Consider the following 20,817-nt stretch of genomic DNA (forward strand, 5'->3'; position numbering starts at 1 on the left):
TACACACAAAGTGTTGTCAAATACACAAAGTAAGCTGGAGAAAAACAAAGAAAAAAAAGTCCTCTAATTTCATATAGTTATCGTCACTGCGGGTGTTATTTGTACAAATAGTGGATAACAAAGTTTTCAGACTGAAAGGTGGTTTTGAAGTTGATCCAGTTTTAAAGACCACAAACCAGCTAATGCTCCAAGTTGCATTTTGTTTTAGTATATTAGTGCACACACTGGTATAAACAAAGCACCTCTGGAGAGTTGCACTATTTGAGAATAGTCCGTAGAACTTTGTGTGTGTGTGCATATGTATATACATATGTATTCTTAAGAAAAAGTATTTGTTAGATGAATGGAATGTCAACCTCAGAAATTGTTTTAAATTATCTACAGTATAGACCCGTTTACACGTGACCTGTTTACACATGAATCCGCTTAACGCGTGGTAGCGCCATGCCTCCCAGTGCTAACTATTTAACATGCGAGATTTGTTAACTCGCAGTACAGGAACTTGCAATGTAGCGCTACAGATTTGCTCACTAACTCACTGACAGAAATCGACAGGAAGTGCGGAGCGGAAACGTGCTGTACTGTACGTCTTTACCGATATTGGTAAAGATGTATCATGCACGCTTAGTCATTGTCATGCTAGAGAGATATATAATATATACAGTAGTACTGTAGTTATATAGTAATATATGTATACTGTACTATGTTAGAAAATGTTAACCGTAGGCCTAATATAATGGCAGAGGGCAAGCTTCAGCGTTCCTACATGTAGAAGAAAAGCTAGCTGTAATAGATCGAGTAAATAGTGGAGAAACCCATCCAAAGTTTAAAAAGATATTGGGATTGCCGAATCAACTCTCCGAGGATGGCTAAAAAACGAATCTAAACTGAATGGCTTTGTACAAAATATCGATTCTGCCACGGGGCTTAAGCAAAAACGTGTGCACTATTCAGCAAAACCCACAACAGACAAAGCCATGTGCACGCGGTTTGCTCAGGAAAGGCTGAAAGGAATGCCACTAAGTGGGCCAGTTCTTCAAGCCCAAGCGACAAAATTTGGAAATTTAACAGGGGATGAATCATTCCAAGCCAGCAAGGGGTTTATAAGTTGTTTTAAAAAGCGTCATGGCATTGCACAGGTATCGATTTCTGGAGAAAGCCGATCAGCCGATGAATGGGCCAAGAATGCGTTTCCCGCCGAGTTAAAATCTGTTTTACATAATGAAGACTACCACGAAGAACAATTTATAGTTGTGATGAAACAACTTTATTTGCAAAACTGCTACCTGATAAGACGTTAGCTTTTAATTATGAGACACAGAAAACAGCTGGATTTAAAAGGTAAAAGATCGTGTGACTCTTCTCTTTTGTAGTAATAAGACAGGCAGCCATAAACTTACCCCTCTTCTCATTTGCCGCTTTCATAACCCTCGCTGCTTTAATAACCTCAATAGAGCCAAACTGCCAGTAATATACCCTAACAGCAAAAATGTTTGGATGACGAGACACATTTTCAACAACTGGTTCCACAACAGCTTTGTTCCAGCTGTTCGTAAGCATCTGCAGTTGAAGAAACTCAAAGCCAAAGCACTTTTGCTACTTGTCAATTGTCTAGCCCATTCTCCTGGTATCGAGAGAGGGAAAAATTCGAGTGCTATACCTACCATTCAACACATCAAAAATTCAACCTTTAGACCAGGGCATTATTCAGAATTTTAAAACCAATTATTGATGGGAGCTGATTTTGGCGATTATGTCATGCACGTCTTCAGACATTTCCGAATTCCTGAAACAGTTAAACATGAAGGAAATTTTTTCTTTAGTTAAAAAAGCTTGGGATGGAGTAAAACAAAAGTCCATTGAAAACAGCTGGATGAAGGCTCTCAGTGATGCCTTTTCTGTCAAAGATGGCTCAGACTCAGAAAACTCCAGCAGCGGCACTGATTCAGAGCCAGACTTTGAAGGATTTTTGGAAGAAGACGTCCTACAAACACGCACACAGACAAAAGAGGATAAAGGTAAACTTCTCTTTCAAATGATAAAAGATTTTAGTTTGGATACGTCGCCGGAAGTCATTACCGAGTGGCTGGAGATAGATGAAAATTACCCGACTTCAGAATTTCTGTCTGAGGAAGAAATATTAACAGGCTGTGAGGCTACATCGGCCCACGAAAGTGATGGCGAGAATTCTAATAATCCAGGCCTAAATGACAGTGACGACGACGACGACGAGGATGTCGTTGAAAAGGTCAACATTTCACCCACAGAAGCCCTTAGAAACTGTTGTAAGATTTATGGAGGAGCAAAATGCAGAAAATATTAAACTCATTCATCTGCGGCGAATGACAGACTTCATAAGAAAGAAAAAAAATGCAAGCATAAAAGAGCAGAAAATAACGGCCTTTTTTTCTAAGTGAATCATAGACACTTTTTTCAGCATGATCCTCTTAACCCGCAGTCCATTAACATGTGGTTGTGATGGCTTGACTCCCAACAGCCATGTGTAAATGGATCTGTACTGTAATTGTTGCACCATTAAATGGTCTGGGACTAGGGTTTGTTGAATATTTTGTTGTGTGGGAAGAATCTGATGATTGCCAGTTGTGTCAGGAGCATGGTAGCCAATTGTGTGGATCATTCATTGACACACAAAATTGGTTTCCCTTCCTCATATGTATTTGGATAGTGGGATGTGAAAAGGGATGTGTTCACGTGTAAGGTAATTAAGAATGTAATGTAATTTTCAACAGTTTCACTTGTTGGAGTAATAACACTTGAGTGCCCTCTGCTGGGTGCCAGGCACAATGCAGGCAACTTGGAATGTTCACATAGAAAATCAATCTTTATTTCAGAATGAAGTCAATGCAATTAAATGGGACCCTTCTGGTATGCTACTAGCATCCTGCTCTGATGATATGACATTAAAGGTAATGTAATTTGATGGCTTGCCTCCAGACTGCTTAGTATTTTTCCCCAGTAGAAATTTACTTTATAAGGTTTCCATTCATGTTGTTAAAAAAAAAAAAAATCATTTTGTCTCTGTTTACATTTTTTTCCCCAGCCTGATGCTACCATACTATTAAAACTCTCTGCATGAATGGTGGTTTCATCTTACCATTTTTGAGTGAAATAAGAATGAACAAAGAGAAGCAGACAGAAAACTGAAGCATGCTATTTCAATTAGGATCTACTGTCTGATATGTCACTGTCATGGAATTATAGCTGTCTGAACTGAAGACCATATTTTAGGTCATGCTGTCTCCTTGCCAACACAAGACTGATTCTCACTGTACATTAACAAGTGTTTAACCACCATAATTTACAGTGAATACACTAACAAGGTTTTCACCATTTCACCTGGAAGACTGTTCCAGTCTAAAGCCTCATCCACACTCAATAGTTAAAAAATATAATTGTCAGTAAGGAGTGTGATTGATTTTTTTTTTTTTTTGCTGACGTAGTTATACTGGTAAAATCCCTAGTGCAAGTGAAGTTATACCAGAGTAAAGATGCCTTACCCAGTGTAGCTTATTTTGGTTCCGAAACCAGAATAAACTGTACCAGTATAAGCATCAGTATATTTAAAGGGGCAAAACTTTTAAGTGCAGACAAACTCTAAAAGGATCTCACAATTATAAATTATAGACTGAGAAACTTTAAGACCAGAAGGGACCATCATGATCATCATGTTCAGCCTAAATAATAGTTTGCTCAGTTTCACCCTCAAACTCCTTGGTGCTTTATACACCTCAGATATTTGTTAGATGGTTCTTCTGTTCACCCATACCCCTATAAATTTTAATAAATTACTTATCCATATTTAGTCATTTCTCTTAATGATTTTTTTCTGAAATCAATCCCTCCAGTTCCTTAATCACTTCTGTTGCTCTTCTCTGAATTTCACCCCATTTCTCCATAGCTTTCTGTTACTTAGATTCCCCAAAGCATGTGATATTTCCAGATTGTGCTCTCACATTCCTTATTAGTGATTCTACACTGCTGTATATAGCGACAAAGAATCCTGTGGCACCTTATAGACTAACAGATGTACCGCATCTGACGAAGTGGGAATTCACCCACGAAAGCTTATGCTCCAATACATCTGTTAGTCTATAAAGTGCCGCTTTTTACAGATCCAGACTAACACGGCTACCCATCTGATACTGCTGAATATGTGGCTCACAAACACATTGGCTTGTTCTCCTGCTGCTAATTTGTATCCAGTGAGTTTGAGCATTATTGCTTTTCCAGTATCTCTCTACCACTGAATATCTGTAATTTTGGATTATTTCCCGCCCCCCTAAAGATTAATTGAGGGGTTTTGGTTTGTCGTGCAGCTGCAGAGCAGTTTCAATATAAAACATGTAATTTCCATTCAACTTATTCTGATATTGAAATATTGCATTGCATAATGGTGCATCAATTATTGATTTGATTCCATCAAACATGTTATTAAAGACATCAATAAAACAAATCAGAATACCAGCAGGATGCTTGGAACAATCAAGATTTATTTAAGCCATACTTAAAATGGTTTTGATAAATTCACACTATGATTGAAACATGTGATATAAATTCAGGTTAGATTCCATGGCCAAGGCAACAATTGTCAGCTTCTCTTGATCTAGCGAATAAACACAGTTAAATTTGCAAGGCCTTTGCAATATACACACAATTGTCATATACAAACAGAATAGGAAGGATTGAAAACCAGGAGTTGAAAAAAGATTGCAAAGTTTAGATACCTGGCTGATTTTTTTTCCTGATTCACCTGACATAGATTTGGAGTATGAAGCAAGATACATGTGTACATGACCTTCAGGCTCACAGCAAAGAGATTTATACTATCAAATGGAGTCCTACAGGACCAGGCACCAGCAACCCAAACTCCAACATCATGTTAGCAAGGTAAAAACAAAACCTCCTCCTCTCCTACTGATGGTTTTTACTAGGCTATCGGCAAATAAAACTGAAAATCATTTCTGTTAGCAGATGAGAGGGGATTGACCAAACAGGGAGGAAACATATAACAAACATGGAAAATGAAGCCATATAGTGCTTAATTTTTAAACTACTTTTGTAAAAAAAAAAATGTTACAGTTGCCACTGCACCCAACACTCAGGTATCTGGTTATATAAATGAATGTGTTTAATTGAAGCCCTATAATGTATGGATCTTGCAGTCCATTAAACCACTTGGATGTACTCTAATGAGGGCCATCAAGCAAAACTATATAGATATTGATATTTTTTATAGTTCTGTTAAGTGGTGTAGAACAACTCAGGTGGCTGTTAAACTTTCACCTCAAGAAATCCATTCAAGATTTAACTTCATCCAGTTTTAGACATCTGTTTACTCTTCGTAATGTCAGTAGATGCCTGGACCACTGGATTGATTAGCTAATTGGCACGTAATGACTGTATCTTCTGTATGATATTCTAGTGGCGTTGCCTCTTACATTTATTTATTTATTTTGTTGGTCAAGTAGTTTTGTTTTGTTTGGAAGGAAGGTTGTTGGGTTTGGGTTTTTTTAATACAATACAGGGGATTTCTCCTGTCTTCTCTTCGTCCACAACATTGGATTTAGGTGGATTGTTGTAAGAAACAATGAGTAAATTCTGGGTGGAGGGTGAAAGAAGGTACAAGACCACTATGCTAGAGAATATGAAGCAAAATTCATTTGTTAGATAAGAGACCAAATCCTCTGAGGAAGAAACTTTCCCTGGGGCAGGTTATCCTATACCTGTCCACTACAGAGTTACCGCAACCTTCCTCCAAAGTAGCAGATAATGGCCACTGTCAGAGACAAGATACTGGACTAGATGAACAGCTGGTCTGATCCAGTAAGGCAATTCCTATATTCCTACTGCTACCCACAAAACCCCGCAATGAAGCCAAAGGTTCCAAATACGCACATCCACCATAATAAATTTCTTTCACTTAAGAGAGTTTGATACATCTCAGCCCTTCTATACCTCTCCTGTTTGAAGTATTGGTGCACATTTGTTTGTATGTGAGATGTGTCCTCACGAGTTACAGTATCTTTGCAAACTGCAGATAAACTAGTACCCTGGTCGGCACCCACTTGTGTTTGACTCTTTCCTGTAGTGCTTCATTCGATTCTACTGTTCGGCTGTGGGACGTTGAACGAGGAGTCTGCATTCATACATTAACCAAACATCAAGAACCTGTCTACAGTGTAGCTTTTAGTCCTGATGGGAAATACCTGGCCAGTGGGTCCTTTGACAAATGTGTCCATATATGGAATACTCAGGTACTCGTTTGATTCACACACACTAATGAAAAGTGGTTTAGCTGAAACGTTACTAACAGAAATGATAAATGGAAAATGTATGTATCTGTATGCACTGAATTTGTGAACCTGACCGTGGCATGAAAACCGTTTGAGCTGATGGTGTGAGATGATGAGGTGCCTGTCCTTTCACATTTTTTGCCAAAGGTTCATTGAACATGGAACTGTGCCAAGAAAATCAATTGTCTCAATTTTATGTTAGTGTGTAGATGAAACTGCACTGGGCACATGAGGCATGTCAAGCTGCCAGTGCAGCAGCCTTTAGAAATAATTGTTGCTCCTATTAAGCAGCAAGCTGGGTTCATTTGAGATTCAGATATACACAGGACCAATTTTTTAGAGTACTTCATATTTGTGAAGAGATTATCATCACAAAGTTACATGGATCTGATGTTGAACAGGATAACAGGGCTCTGCAAAAAACTGGGATGTTTGGAGTTACTTCTTTTCAGACTAATGCCCAGAAAGCTTTTTGGGCTCATAGTGACTTCCTAGCAGTGCTTTCTCCAGGAACAAGCTGAATGATTTGAGCTATGCTTGTTTGTACGCAGCATTCTTTTTTTCCCTAAGAAGTAAAAATGTTCAGGATATGAATTTTCAATATTTCTTCCTGTATTAGAAACCGCAGGGACCCTCCTGGCAGTGAAACTGGTGTGGTTCCCACCAGTCAGTGGGGATGGTGGATTTGGGATGGGGCTACAGACAAGTATGTACACACTATGGATCCCAGCTCTTCAGAGGACAACTGGTTGAAATCCTGGTCCTATTGAAGTCAATGGCAAAACTCTCATTGACCTGAAGAGTTCCAGGATTTCACCCCTGGTATTTGTGCCTCACAGTGTAGGAACCAATGCACCTCATAGCAAACCCACAACCATAAGTGCCCACATAAAAATAAAATATCTTAAAAGTCAAATCTTGCAAACTGTTTTTCTTTCTAGAGTGGAACTCTAGTACATAGCTACAGAGGCACTGGAGGAATCTTTGAAGTCTGTTGGAATGCGAGAGGAGACAAAGTGGGAGCAAGTGCATCAGATGGATCGGTAAACATTTGTATTCATTCATTGTAAATATTTTGGGGGAAATCCTGTGCTGAGGCCAACACAAGTTCTGTGCACTGTTGCCTTCTCTGGACAAAGCTCAGAGGTGGGTGGGTGTGTTCCCTTATTTAGGGCCCAGTTCAGTGCTCCATAAAGTAGATGGTGTCTTTCCATTTACTTGAAGGGGCTTTGTTTCAGGCCCCTCAATGCACATTTCCTTGATTGCCACCCTTTATTTGAAATATGTTTATGATTAAAGAAACACAAACACTACTGTTTCTTTCTCCTCCATGACACTTGAAGTGTAAATCCTTCAGATTATCATGTAGAACCATAACAAGTAGAGATGAGAAACAACTTTTACATCTTCCAGCTCATTAGCCGGTGAATGCAAAATTGTCCCCCAGTCAGTATTCAATGATGCATTGTCTCTGTTATTGGTAAATTGCTTTATTACAAAATTAGAACTTGAGCGCACACACATTAAGAATCCAGAATAGCCTTCAGAAATGTTTATAACTCTTGGGTCTTCTCTTTCTACACCTCTAGGTTTGTGTTCTAGATCTGCGGAAGTAAAGGTGAAGTGTTTTAGAAGAAATTTCAAATGGACCAGCAGTGAATGTGTGGGGAGAAGCACTCTTCAAAACTATTCTTAACAGCTCCAGAACTGTACAAACTTGAAAAAAGTTAGTGTGTACAATGAAACCAACTCTCCCTGGCCACAGAAGTCTAGTATTTTGCCCGTAACCCTCATCAAGGAGTAAAAACACAGTCACTTCAAAGGGGGAGAGGATGGTTTTCACCTGGAATATTCAGCCTTGGAAGCATGAAGCCACCAACTAGAGACTGCACTGTTTGGTTTGCATCTGAGAACTTGCTTTGATGGCTGAAAAAAAAAAAGCTGTGCCAAAAATAATAATAAAGAAACAAACTAAGCAAAATGCTGTGATAAACCAAAAGGGAAAAAAAAATCCTCCTCCATGTGGTGTTGTATTTTTTTCCTTCCAATTTGGACACTACAGTTGCTCTCCCAAAGGACATTCAAAGACCAGTTTGTACTGATGAAATGCGCAACTTTGTAATCACAACACTTTCTATTTTCTAGACTACTTTTTTGTTCAGTGGTTTTTCTATCAGCTGGACTATTATGTCCTGGAGTATCCCGGGCTTAGGTTGGAACTGATTTTTTTTCTTTTTCTTTTTCCTTCCCTTCTCCTTCTTGTTTCTCTCTCTCTCTCTCTCTCCTTCCTTCCCCCTCCTGTGTGCCCACAGTAGATGCAGCCAGTTGGACATGACAACAAAAACTTTCGACAGTCTGCTTCTCCTCTTTCTCCGCCCTCCCTCCCGCCCCACCTATTTTTTTTAAATCCTCCATGCTTCAGATCTTAGCATCTCAAGGGCACTTTCAGCAAATTGTGTAATAAGTGCTTTATATAAGAATGCAGTGCTGGGGAAGATTTTTACAGGCGAAAGATGACTTTTAAGAGAAAGAACCCAGTGTATTTTTGGAAAAAAATATTTTTTATGTTAAACATAATTTTAAAAGCCTAAAATAGCCACCAAACGTAGACTGCTTTGTGTAATTCAAGCAAAAGAATGACTCAAGTGGAATCCAAGGTACATTAAAGATGCAGTATCATTTTCCTCTCCTTTGTCTCATAAAGTGCTGTAAGAAAATGTCATTTCATACAACAACTATCAGGATTTAAACAACAATAACCTCTTCCTGCAGCCAGAAGTTTACATGAGCTAATTTTTATTTTTGTGGCTGTATGATTATGTACACTTATCAAAAGAATGCAGAAGTTTGAGGTTATATATACAGAAATCATATCTTTGGGTCCATATACCCAAATAGTTAAATAATAGTAGTTAAAGGAAAGCAATTGTATATGCTCTTTCGTGGCAAAATGGTCCCAAATTCATGTTAAGGCTGCATTCTGTCACTCTCAGTCATGTTCATAGGACTGGAAGGGACCTTGAGAGGTCATCTAGTCCAGTCCCCTGCACTCATGGGAGGACTAAGTATTATCTAGACCATGCTGACTAGTACCTCACTCCACTAGTCATCACATTGGGCTGATCCTCTTCCCATCAAGTCAATGGGACTTTTACCAGATATTTAATAGGATCACTCCTTCCCCTTTGGATTCTCCCTAGGCACTGCAGAAGACAGCTATCAGATTGCCTTCTGGGATGCTTTGCAAATCATGATGACAGAGGGCACAGGGCTGGGGGGCAGAAAAGATGTGCCGTGGGCAGGGTTGCAGCATCCAGTGCTGTGGAGATTCCCAGCAGTGCTGTAGACCATGGAGCAGCTCAAGGAGTTGGCCATAACTTAGATAGACCCTAAGAGCTAAACCGTGCCAGGGCCCTCTCCATCGCATGGAGCAGCCCTAGATCAGAACAGTGCAAAAGTGGCTTAAAGCCACCATAGCACCTCCATAGCAAGTTGAGTGCTGTGCCTCTCAGAGTAGCTGCACAGAATCTTACCTGTTTCTTTCAGTAGGGCTGCCCAACAGGAGTAATTTGTAAGACCCTGACCCATAATGCTTAAAGCGGTGTGAAAATGCCCAAGATACTTAGTATATGGAATTAATATTTTATTTCGTCTGATGTTTTTCTCTCTTTACTATGACACGCTGACAATGTCTTGGCCTTTTCACAGGAACTAACCACTGCTCACACATCGCAAGCCCTGTGATGTATAATTGGAGATCAGAAAGTAATTAAAACAATTAAACTATTAAGATTTTTCAGTCCTGAAGTAGAAACATTTATGAGGAATATTGGTTATTAATTGCTCTTTTTTACCCCCTAAAGAATGGAAGGTGGGAAGAAGGCAAGAGTTCTTTTCCTTGCAGTAATAAATCCATAGAGAATTAGACTTTAGGATGTCCAGATGACATTTTTGAACTGTTTTATAATAGCTGCCTAGGCTGACCTGTTTAAGCTCAAGATAGGGAAAAGAGTACTTGTTAGAAGAAAGAACTGAGCTTTATTACAGAAGTTCAGTGGGGTTTTAGAAAGGACTGCTGATTTAATTGCTCACTAGTGTCATTGTGAGTGTTTATGGTTAGCATTTTAAGCCTGTGCCTATGATGCCCGGGAGCCTTGGGTTGAATTTTCAAGGCTAACAGGAAAGCAGCATCTGTTTTGGGGGGCTGCAGAAGACATGCTCAGAAGTGTGCTTCTTTTGGGTCTGCAGTTTGCGTGACTCTTGAACCGGCCAAATATCAAGATGTGGTGATGTCAAGAGAGGTGATTTTAGTCCAGTTGCTTTTGTTGCCTGGCTTTCTTGCTACACAGACATATCTAAATCTGATGGAGCCTGTTCCAGGAATTTTAACTGGGAGATACTTTGTGCGTGTCAAAAAAGCATGTTTCGTTTTTGAAATGATATGAATTAGCACCATCTTCTCTCTGCTGAGTTACATAAAAGAAAGAAGGCAAGTAAAGCACAGTTTCAGAATTTGGCAAGTATCAAATTCTCACATGCATCCGATGAAGTGGTATTCACCCACAAAAGCTCATGCTCAAATACGTCTGTTAGACTATAAAGTGCCACAGGACTCTTTGCTGCTTTCACATGTGGAAGACACTGTTGTCCCAAAGAAGAATTCTGTATACATATACATGTTGTTAGCCTTCTGCAGACTGGCCCATTAACCTTCCCGGAGGCTTACAGGAATTGTACCTTTACTGGCTGCATGGAACTGGCCTTGAGATAAAATGGCAACCTTTGAATACGTGCCCAAGCTCTGCGTCTTTAATGTAGGTTACTGCATCTTTAATGTAGAAAACACTGGGTCCCTTGTGGGGCATTACAGGGCCTGACAGTTACAGGGTTAAACACGCACTAACCCCATGCTACATCTTAGGAATTTCCTTTTGATTTGTTTTTAAAAAGAAAGAAAAAACAAACCTAGGTAATTTTAGAGCCAAGTGAAGTGCACTTTGTCAAATGTAAGGGTCTGCTTTGGTTTTGGGGTTTACTTTTTCTTTTCTTTTTTTAACTTTTTTGTTTTTAATTGTGGTTCTTTGTCAATTGCAGAAATGTTCTTTCAGCCACTCACTGAAATTTTGAATTCTGGCTTCTGCAGTTTTTATTGTCTGTGTCAGACTTGCAGCCAGACTTGGTTCTCATTTCAGCATTTCCCAGATTCTGTTGAAACAACATCAAGCCCTATTTTGTTTCCCCTCCACCTGCACTCTCTCGGAAATCACCTTGTGTATTGTAGCTCATTTGTTTCAAGGAGAGAATCAACAGATCATATTCAGTGTCTTGAATAAATTGCTATATTTTGATATTAGAGAACTCTGTGCATGTTGTTCCTTTTTCTTTCTTGGCCATTAACTTTTTGCTTCCCACATTCAGGACCTGGGAAGAATGTGTCAGAATGCAGCATATTTATTGTAGAATTTTGCTTTTCCCAAATGGCCCTTCTATTTAAAAAACACTCTGTTTCAAAAGAGGCATAACTAAATATTGAGCAGTCCAGATAGTAAAGAATCAAATTAAGTGAAATACTTCTAAAGCACTTTTATACCAAAATAAGTGTCCATAAAAAGGGGCTAACTAAATAAGAGTCTAAATCAATGTGGTTAAATTGTGTAATTTTCTCACATAAACAAGGCACCACAACCAGTATAGATGTCATAAATGCAGATGGGATATGCCCTTGACTGCAGGTGCCAACTGAGGTTTTCACAGTTCTCTAGAACATTTAGACAGACATCTTACATTAGTTTTAATGTTCACAGTGGTGTTGTAGCCGTGTTGGTCCCAGGATATAAGAGAGACAAGGTGAAAGAGACCAGCTTTTGATCTCCATGGACCTGAAGAATCGCTCAGTGGCTCTCGAAAGCTTGTCTCTTTCACCAACAGAAGTTGGTCCACTAGAATATATTATCTCACTCACCTTGTGTGTCTCCTTAATTTTAAGAGAAGACGGGTATAAATCCCCTAGATTTAAAAAAAATTAACCACAGTACTTAAGGTCATGCAGTAAGCATGTAAATTCTTTTCTGTTAGCTATATCTAGAGGTGGCTAGCAGAGCTATTTGTTAATCTACCTAACCCCACTACGTTAAAAGCAATCTTGGTGCTCCTATGAACTTGGTGCTCAAGCAGAGTGTAGTTGTTCTGATCCTCCGATCAGTTCCTTCTAATGGTTCCCCTAGTGGCTAACCTATGAGGGGTCCTGTATGTTAACCCATCTGGGTTTTCCGAATATGTGGAGTGCCTTAAAATGTACATATCATAGCTAGAGTTCTGGGATAGTAAAAAGCTTTATACCATGCAAGCTGGTATCTGCAGTGCACATAAGATGCCCCTGTATGACATATGAGAACATAATAAGAGATTTGTGTGACAGCCTCACTGCACTGTCTGTTCACTCAAGCAAAAAGTAGGAGATTGTCAGAAGCTTGCCTAACTCATTAACTCCAGCACCAACAACTCTCAACCATCTCTAGCAGCATGCTCTATCATCTGGCCTGTCCTGGGTTACCTAATATTTTCTATCAACACATTGTCTAGTCACTGGAGGAGGCTACACTTAGTGGGCATGGTATGCATCTTGGTCATAGTCCATCATGACTTCCATCTTACCCTAACTATCATGCCCAATGATCTCCTTTCACAAGTTACATTCTTCCTGGGCTCTGGTTTTGATATGGTGTATTTTCATAGAATCATAAATGTAGGGCTGGAAGGGACCTCGAGAACTCATCAAGCCCTGCCATCTGCACTGAGGCAGGACCAAATAAACCTAGAACATCCCTGACCAGGTGTTTGTCCAACCTGTTCTTTAAAACTTCCAATAACAGAGATTCCACAAACTCCCTTGGAAGCCTATTCCAGAGCTTAACTACTCTTACAGTCAGATTTTTTTTGTAATTTTTTTTTTTTTTTAGTTACCCTCTTGATGCCAAGAAGTAAGCATGACCTATTAATCACTTTTCTTTGGTGTCCATTTACCCTTCATCCCATCAGTAGACACTCAAGAAAAGGCAAGCAATGTCCTCAAACATTTTTGTTATATTGTTTTTCGTGCAGTTTGTTTCAACTCACACCAAGAAGTATGCTGTGAGTTAAAACTAGAAATGTATTAATTTGGACTACTAGTGAAAATGAGTTCAGTGGGTCTCACAGAAGTCTCGTTAGCAGCCAGTAGTCTAAATAACAAACACTCCTCCAAAAATTAGGCCTAGCTGTCATTCTTGATTCAAGAGAGGACTGGGAATGTAACATCTGGGCAGGGTGGAAAGTTTGGTCTGAATCTGTAATTTGCAGCGGTATGGAAAGTTTGACCAATACCTGTTCGCACTATAGTTGGTTCTTTAGTCATCACTGTATTATATTAGTACTTTTTTGAGCAACAATTTCAGAGAAATTTTAAGAAATTAATTACTATTAAGCTAAAATGTAATTTGTTTCTGCTTTTCCATTTACTTAGCAAGAAAAATACCATTTACAAATAGCACCTACAACAGCGAGCCCGCATGAAAAAGGTACTTCTGGCAGATGCTCATATCTTTAAAGCGATAGAATAAAAGGTGTAATTTATGATACCTATGGCTATGAATATGTAATAGTGCAGCTGTCTCATTCCATGTAGTGGCCTTCCCAGAGCCACCCATGCTTTCTTCCCAGCCCTGTATATACATCCATTTTCATAGTTCAGTAAACACTAGCAATGAAAGGACAAGAACATCTTCACCCATTAAGGTCTCATGCAATTTCATGGATAAAAACCTAAGCTCTCCAAAAGCATCTTTAAAAGTTTTAAGGCTCCATCCCAGGTTCTTACATGTGCAAATGAGTCACTTGGCAAGGAATTTGTCATCTTTACTGCCACCCCTTGTTCCCAACAGGGATATTTCTTTTTATATAGGTTGTTACCAAAAAGGGAACACCAGACAAGAAAAGAGACCAGCCTTTCATGTGAACAACTAAAATCTCTCCAAAAGATGACAAAAATGTTCACGAAAATGCAAAGAACAAAATCTAAAAACCACAGGAAAACAATAACAATCCATCTAGGTCCTGTTTTCCTGCCATCAGCTCTAACACCTTTCTCCAGAAAGCAGAACACTGAGATAGAAGAACAGGAAGCGGTTTTTACAAACACACACAGCTGTGTTTGAAACCATGGGAAAGAAAGTGGTGGGTGCTACTGCTATCTAGCCAGAGAGAACAAGTGGCTAAAGCCCACGGCAAAAATCTCCTATCAAGAACTGAGACAGAATTCACCATCCCTCTATTCCACTCCTTCAAAGAGGTCTTTAGAGACGAGTGTATAAATGCACAACAAAGGGGAGAAGGCTTAGTTGATGAGCCCTGAAATCCTAGCATCTGGAAAACCAAAGATTCTCTCTCCATCCTGAAAGTGTAGACTAGGGCAATTTCCCCCCTCAAAGATCCCAGGGACAGAAAGATAGAATTCAACCAGAGAAGGGACTTGGAGGCTTCAAGGGCAACCTCTAAAGCCATAATGTCCTGGTACAAAGACCTAATAAGCCTGACTAATTCAAGTCACCACTTTGAAAAAAGATACTCTGAACTACTGCATTTGACATGGACTGATTCATGAACTCCATGAGGCTGGCAGTGAGAGCCCTGATAGAAAATTCAGTGGCCAGGTGTCAGCTCTGTTTGAAATTCTGGACTGTGGATAATTGAACAATGCCTCAGTTCTCAGTTAGATCCTGGTTGGGGAGAAATTCGAGAAAGTGGTGCTCAATAACACAGACAGGCCAAATCATCCAACCTCCATTCCAGCAAAAGTCCAAGGACTACGAATCCTACATACACAAAAGATCCTTTTGTTCCTACCCACAACAAAGGCAGCAGAGATGGGTCTCCTCTTTTTCCACAGTTATGACCTGGACCTGCTACACCAGAGGGCAACACGGAAGAGTTACAGAGCTTAGGTATGGGTCCAATCACCGCTTTCTAAACTGCAACCAGGCCTGCTTCCATCCAAGTGTAGGCCTGTATCAAGAAAGTGAGATATCCCATTTCTCAGATGAGAAATACCAGATTTTCTTGAAGGAAATCTCACACCTGCTAAAGGGAGGGGTAATAGAGCTTGTCCCTCAAGACAAACAATACATAGGGCTTGAGTCCATCTTCAGAGTCAGAAGAAGACCAAGAAGGATCCAGGGTATCTCAGTCCAATAAAGGGTGAGCCAGAGAATGAAGAAAATAAAATTCAGGATGGGAAACTGTCTTCTGCTATCACTACAGTCTCTTCATGAGACCTCACATTGATGGAGCTGACAAAAGATTAGCTGCATATTCCATTCAAGCCCTGTCACCAGCAATTTCTTTGGTTCACCTTTGGAAATTGTCACTATCAGTACAAAAGTTTACCCTTTAGCCTGGTTTGCGCCCTATGATGTTCACAATAGTACTGATGATGACCACAGCCCAGCTGAGAAAACCAGGGGACTCCTGTGTATCCATTCTTACACAGAGCATGGTCCCCTGAGATTTCGTAGGAAATTGCCCATAGGAATTTCTCCACATTTCAGGCACATGGGGATGTGATAAACTTAAAAGAAGAGACCCCCTGATCCCCTTCAGAGGATTGTCTGCCTGCTGTTCTATAAATGAAGAATATCAGCCACTGGTAGCTGATTCCAGAAGAAACCAGAGCCCACAGAAGTATCCCTGGCAAAAAGGGCATCTGCCACCACAGAGGAAATCTTTAAAGCTGCCATCCAGCAACATTTTCTAAAGCAAAACATACTTGACATTCATTCTTATGCAGAAAGAACAGGAGTACTTGTAAATTTGTTAGTCTCTAAGGTGCCACAAGTACGCCTGTTCTTTTTGCAGATACAGACTAACACGGCTGCTACTCTGAAACCTATTCTTATGCAGAAATATCCTTCAGCAGGGATGTATTCAAAGCAGTGCCCCCAAAATAGATTACCACTAATTTGACACAGGGATGAACATTTTGCCTTCTGTCCTACTTAGCTCTCCCACACAACTAATATTTTCTTCCTCCTTGCTATGCCTCATTTGTCATGGGCTAGGGGAGAGGTTCTGATCGAGAATGAACAGTTTATCTGATTTATTTTCTGGGGCTGACATCTCTCTCAGTCCACTCCTTCTGATACAAGTTCTTTGGGTATCTTTACAACAGCCTCTTCAGGGGGCATGTATAAGACTATCACAGTGCTGGTAGAAAGTGTTTTTTGTTGAACAATGGCCTTTGGAAAATGAGAATTTTCATGATTCAGCATCAGCAATGTTATCATCTAGTAAGTCATGTAGCTCACTCGAGCTGTGGATTTCAATGGTGCTAGCATCAGTAGCTAGCAAAACCAAAGAGAAAGGCCTGTGTTTTATTGAGAGGTATGTGGGGAAAAAATTGTTGTTGAAAAATTGGTTGTTAAAAGAAATAATTGGACAAGATGCATCAGTTGTTACTTCTCCTTTGAGCAACTATTTTGATATTTTGATACCAAATTGTCAATAAAAATGGTGAGTACAAAATTGAAATGGCACAAAAATGAAAATGGCATAAAAATGTGCCATTATTTCAATTTTTTTCTCAATATTTTGATTAACATTATCAAAAAGGCTATTACAGTATTTTGTTTATCAAAAATTAGGCTTTGGGTAATATTACATTTTTATAATCTCAATATTTTTTATTAAAAAATTTAATCTGTGAAAAAAATCACAAAACATTTTAAAAAACAACAACAACTTTGAAATGAAATCAACTTTGAAATTTGGAAACTTTAACCATCCCTTGCTAACTCAGTTGAATAAGGTTGATATGGTGAAGAAATGTAAAGTTAATCAAAAATAAATTGTAGTGTGTTCATTCAAGTTTGGCAGTACTCATCTGGCAAGGGAGAAGAAGGGGGAAGCCCATGTTCTTCAGCACCATGGACAAGTCTGAAGTGTCTTGGTTTTTGCACAAAAAGAGGCGTAGTCCAAATATCCTCTGGTGGGAGACAGCTCAGTTGCACAAAGGAAATCATCGGTAAGGCTTAGGTTTTGTCATGTATATTTTTAGTAAAAGGCAGGGACAGGTCACAGGCGTCTGTGACTTTTTCTTTATTGCCTGTGACCTGACTTTTACTAAAAATATCCATGATGAAATGGGAAGGGACTGGGCAGCTGCAGAGTGGCTAGGAGCATTGGGACCCCCACCACCGGTGAAGACTCAGACCTCCAGGATCCCCCTGCCCCCAGTGGTGGAGGGGAGCAGCAGGGTCCCCCTTCCCCCTCTCCAGCAGCGGGGAGCTATGGGAATCCCCCTACTGATACCGTAGTGGGAAGCTGCCTGAGTCCTCTTGTTCCATCCTGTGGTGGAAGGGAGCTGCCGGGGTCCCCCCTTGCTGTGGTGGAGAGGAGCTGCTGGAGTTTGTAACCTGTCCTTTAAATCGGCTTCGGTACCCAATGACTGGAAGTTAGCTAATGTAACGCCAATATTTAAAAAGGGCTCTAGGGGTGATCCCGGCAATTACAGACCGGTAACTCTAACGTCGGTACCGGGCAAATTAGTTGAAACAATAGTAAAGAATAAAATTGTCAGACACATAGATAAACATAAACTCTTGAGCAATAGTCAACATGGTTTCTGTAAAGGGAAATCGTGTCTTACTAATCTATTAGAATTCTCTGAAGGGGTCAACAAACATGTGGACAAGGGAGATCCGGTGGACATAGCGTACTTAGATTTCCAGAAAGCCTTTGACAAGGTCCCTCACCAAAGGCTCTTATGTAAATTAAGCTGTCATGGGATAAAAGGAAAGGTCCTTTCATGGATTGAGAACTGGTTAAAGGACAGGGAACAAAGGGTAGGAATTAATGGTAAATTCTCAGAATGGAGAGGGGTAACTAGTGGTGTTCCCCAAGGGTCAGTCCTCAGACCAATCCTATTCAATTTATTCATAAATGATCTGGAGAAAGGGGTAAACAGTGAGGTGGCCAAGTTTGCAGATGATACTAAACTTCTCAAGATAGTTAAGACCAAAGCAGATTGTGAAGAACTTCAAAAAGATCTCACAAAACTAAGTGATTGGGCAACAAAATGGCAAATGAAATTTAATGTGGATACATGTAAAGTAATGCACATTGGAAAAAATAACCCCAACTATACATACAACATGATGGGGGCTAACTTAGCTACAACGAGTCAGGAAAAAGATCTTGGAGTCATCGTGGATAGTTCTCTGAAGATGTCCACGCAGTGTGCAGAGGCGGTCAAAAAAGCAAATAGGATGTTAGGAATCATTAAAAAGGGGATAGAGAATAAGACTGAGAATATATTATTGCCCTTATATAAATCCATGGTACGCCCACATCTCGAATACTGTGTACAGATGTGGTCTCCTCACCTCAAAAAAGATATTCTAGCACTAGAAAAAGTTCAGAAAAGGGCAACTAAAATGATTAGGGGTTTAGAGAGGGTCCCATACAAGGAAAGATTAAAGAGGCTAGGACTCTTCAGCTTGGAAAAGAGAAGACTAAGGGGGGATATGATAGAGGTATATAAAATCATGAGTGATGTTGAGAAAGTGGATAAGGAAAAGTTATTTACTTATTCCCATAATACAAGAACTAGGGGTCACCGGATGAAATTAATAGGCAGCAGGTTTAAAACAAATAAAAGGAAGTTCTTCTTCACGCAGCGCACAGTCAACTTGTGGAATTCCTTACCTGAGGAGGTTGTGAAGACTAGGACTATAACAATGTTTAAAAGGGGACTGGATAAATTCATGGTGGCTAAGTCCATAAATGGCTATTAGCCAGAATGGGTAAGAATGGTGTCCCTAGCCTCTGTTCGTCAGAGGATGGAGATGGATGGCAGGAGAGAGATCACTTGATCATTGCCTGTTAGATTCACTCCCTCTGGGGCACCTGGCATTGGCCACTGTCGGTAGACAGATACTGGGCTAGATGGACCTTTGGTCTGACCCGGTACGGCCTTTCTTATGTTCTTATGTAGTCCCACTGCCCCCCCCATGGCAGCTGGTTCTTGGGCCGCGCCACCCGGCTGCCCAGTGCACTGAGGCCGGGGGCCATAGTGGGGGTGCTCTGGGCTCCTGAAAGGGAGAAGTCGGAGGGGGAGGGGCAAGGCTTTGGACAGAAGGGGAGGGGCTGGGGACTAGTCTCCCCCAATAGCCGGTTTACCATCTGCCCATGACTACTGGGCTGATTTATTTTGTTGGCTCCTTCATCTTTATAAGGTTCAAAGTCTTAGTGTGAACATTAAAGGACGATTCATACATAAAAGCTGCAGTTCATTTTATAACAACCAGTTAAAAGGACCTTAACCAGAAGGAATGTCTCACATAGCCAGATCTTCAGTTCGTGTAAATTGGAATAGCTTAAGTGATTTCAAGATGAAGATCTGGCCCATGGCGTTTTAACAAAACAAAAAGAAGCAAAGCTATATCCAATAAAAGCATGGCATTTTCCACCAGCAGGAGAGGTACCATACATACAGTACAAATTCAAAATGATCAGACTTTTCCCACTAAAAATACACCCAGCTTGTGCCAGAAACAATTTTTTTTTTACAATCAACCAGTATGCTGAATTAATCAGTCACCCTAAGACAACCTAGGTCATGCTAATCTAGACTTGACAGGAATTTGCATTAAATTTCCTTGAGTACATAATCATAATTACATCCATCAGTCTCCACATAAGTCATTTATTTTTTATTTTTTTGTCAAATGAATCATCTCTTTGGACCATGTGAACCAAATTCAGAGGTGAGTTTAAGTAAATGAAGAGGGAGTATAAGTGAGTATAATTTACATCCAGCCCTTCAATGTGTATGTTACGCCAAGTTAGATTCCATCTAGACTCCCTTGATTTGCTTGCTTGGACTTTCACCACCTTATCATGTAATTTACAGGTTTCTTTGCACATCACCTTAGAATTTGAGTCAAAGGGAGTCTAATTTGTATAATTCACTGTACTGGGATGTGCAGCCCACACCAGCCCTTATAGGGTTATCAAGGGGCAGAGAGGCCAGTTAGTTACCTGGCAAGATGCAGGGCCAAGGTTAGTTAAGAGTGAAGTCCTGCTGCGGAAGGATTGGGACAGCATTATAAAGTCAGGAGGCTGAAAGCAGAAGGGAGTCTGCAGTCACTCCCTGGAGGAGGGCGACCATCGGGGACAAGGAAGAAGTCCAGACAGAGAGTAAGCCTGGAGATCTACTCTGGAGTAAAAAGTCTGGCAAGAGGGTAGGAGTGGTGTAGTAGCCACAGGAAATAGACTAAGCTCCAGTGGTAAACCCAGAAACAGGCAAGACGATAGAGAGGCTGGGTAGGAAGGAGTCCAGGGAAACAGCAACGGGGACTCGGCCTGAGCAGATCACTGCTGGTTGAAGAATCCTTGGACTGGAACCCCGTGTAATGGGCAGGCCCGAGTTCCCCTGCTTCCCCTGCTAGAGCCCCAAGCTGGGGGTGAACAC

The 20,817-nt window shown here is 40.4% G+C and overlaps 1 protein-coding gene across 11 annotated transcripts in view; it reads left to right on the plus strand.

Moving 5' to 3' along the window:
• TBL1X (transducin beta like 1 X-linked) overlaps window positions 1–10,795 on the plus strand; it is a 262,718-nt gene extending 251,923 nt beyond the window's left edge. For all 11 annotated transcript variants that reach the window (XM_039500173.1, XM_039500176.1, XM_039500177.1 and 8 more), the window contains 5 exons: window positions 2,853–2,927; window positions 4,781–4,908; window positions 6,110–6,275; window positions 7,256–7,357; window positions 7,904–10,795. In XM_039500173.1, coding sequence (XP_039356107.1) covers window positions 2,853–2,927; window positions 4,781–4,908; window positions 6,110–6,275; window positions 7,256–7,357; window positions 7,904–7,930 — 498 coding nt within the window. In that variant the 3' untranslated portion in view covers window positions 7,931–10,795. The remainder of the gene's footprint in view (window positions 1–2,852; window positions 2,928–4,780; window positions 4,909–6,109; window positions 6,276–7,255; window positions 7,358–7,903) is intronic.
• The last annotated feature ends 10,022 nt before the right edge of the window (window positions 10,796–20,817 follow it).

Source organism: Mauremys reevesii, linkage group 1 (assembly GCF_016161935.1).
Source record: "Mauremys reevesii isolate NIE-2019 linkage group 1, ASM1616193v1, whole genome shotgun sequence".
Classification (NCBI taxonomy): Eukaryota; Metazoa; Chordata; order Testudines; family Geoemydidae; genus Mauremys; species Mauremys reevesii.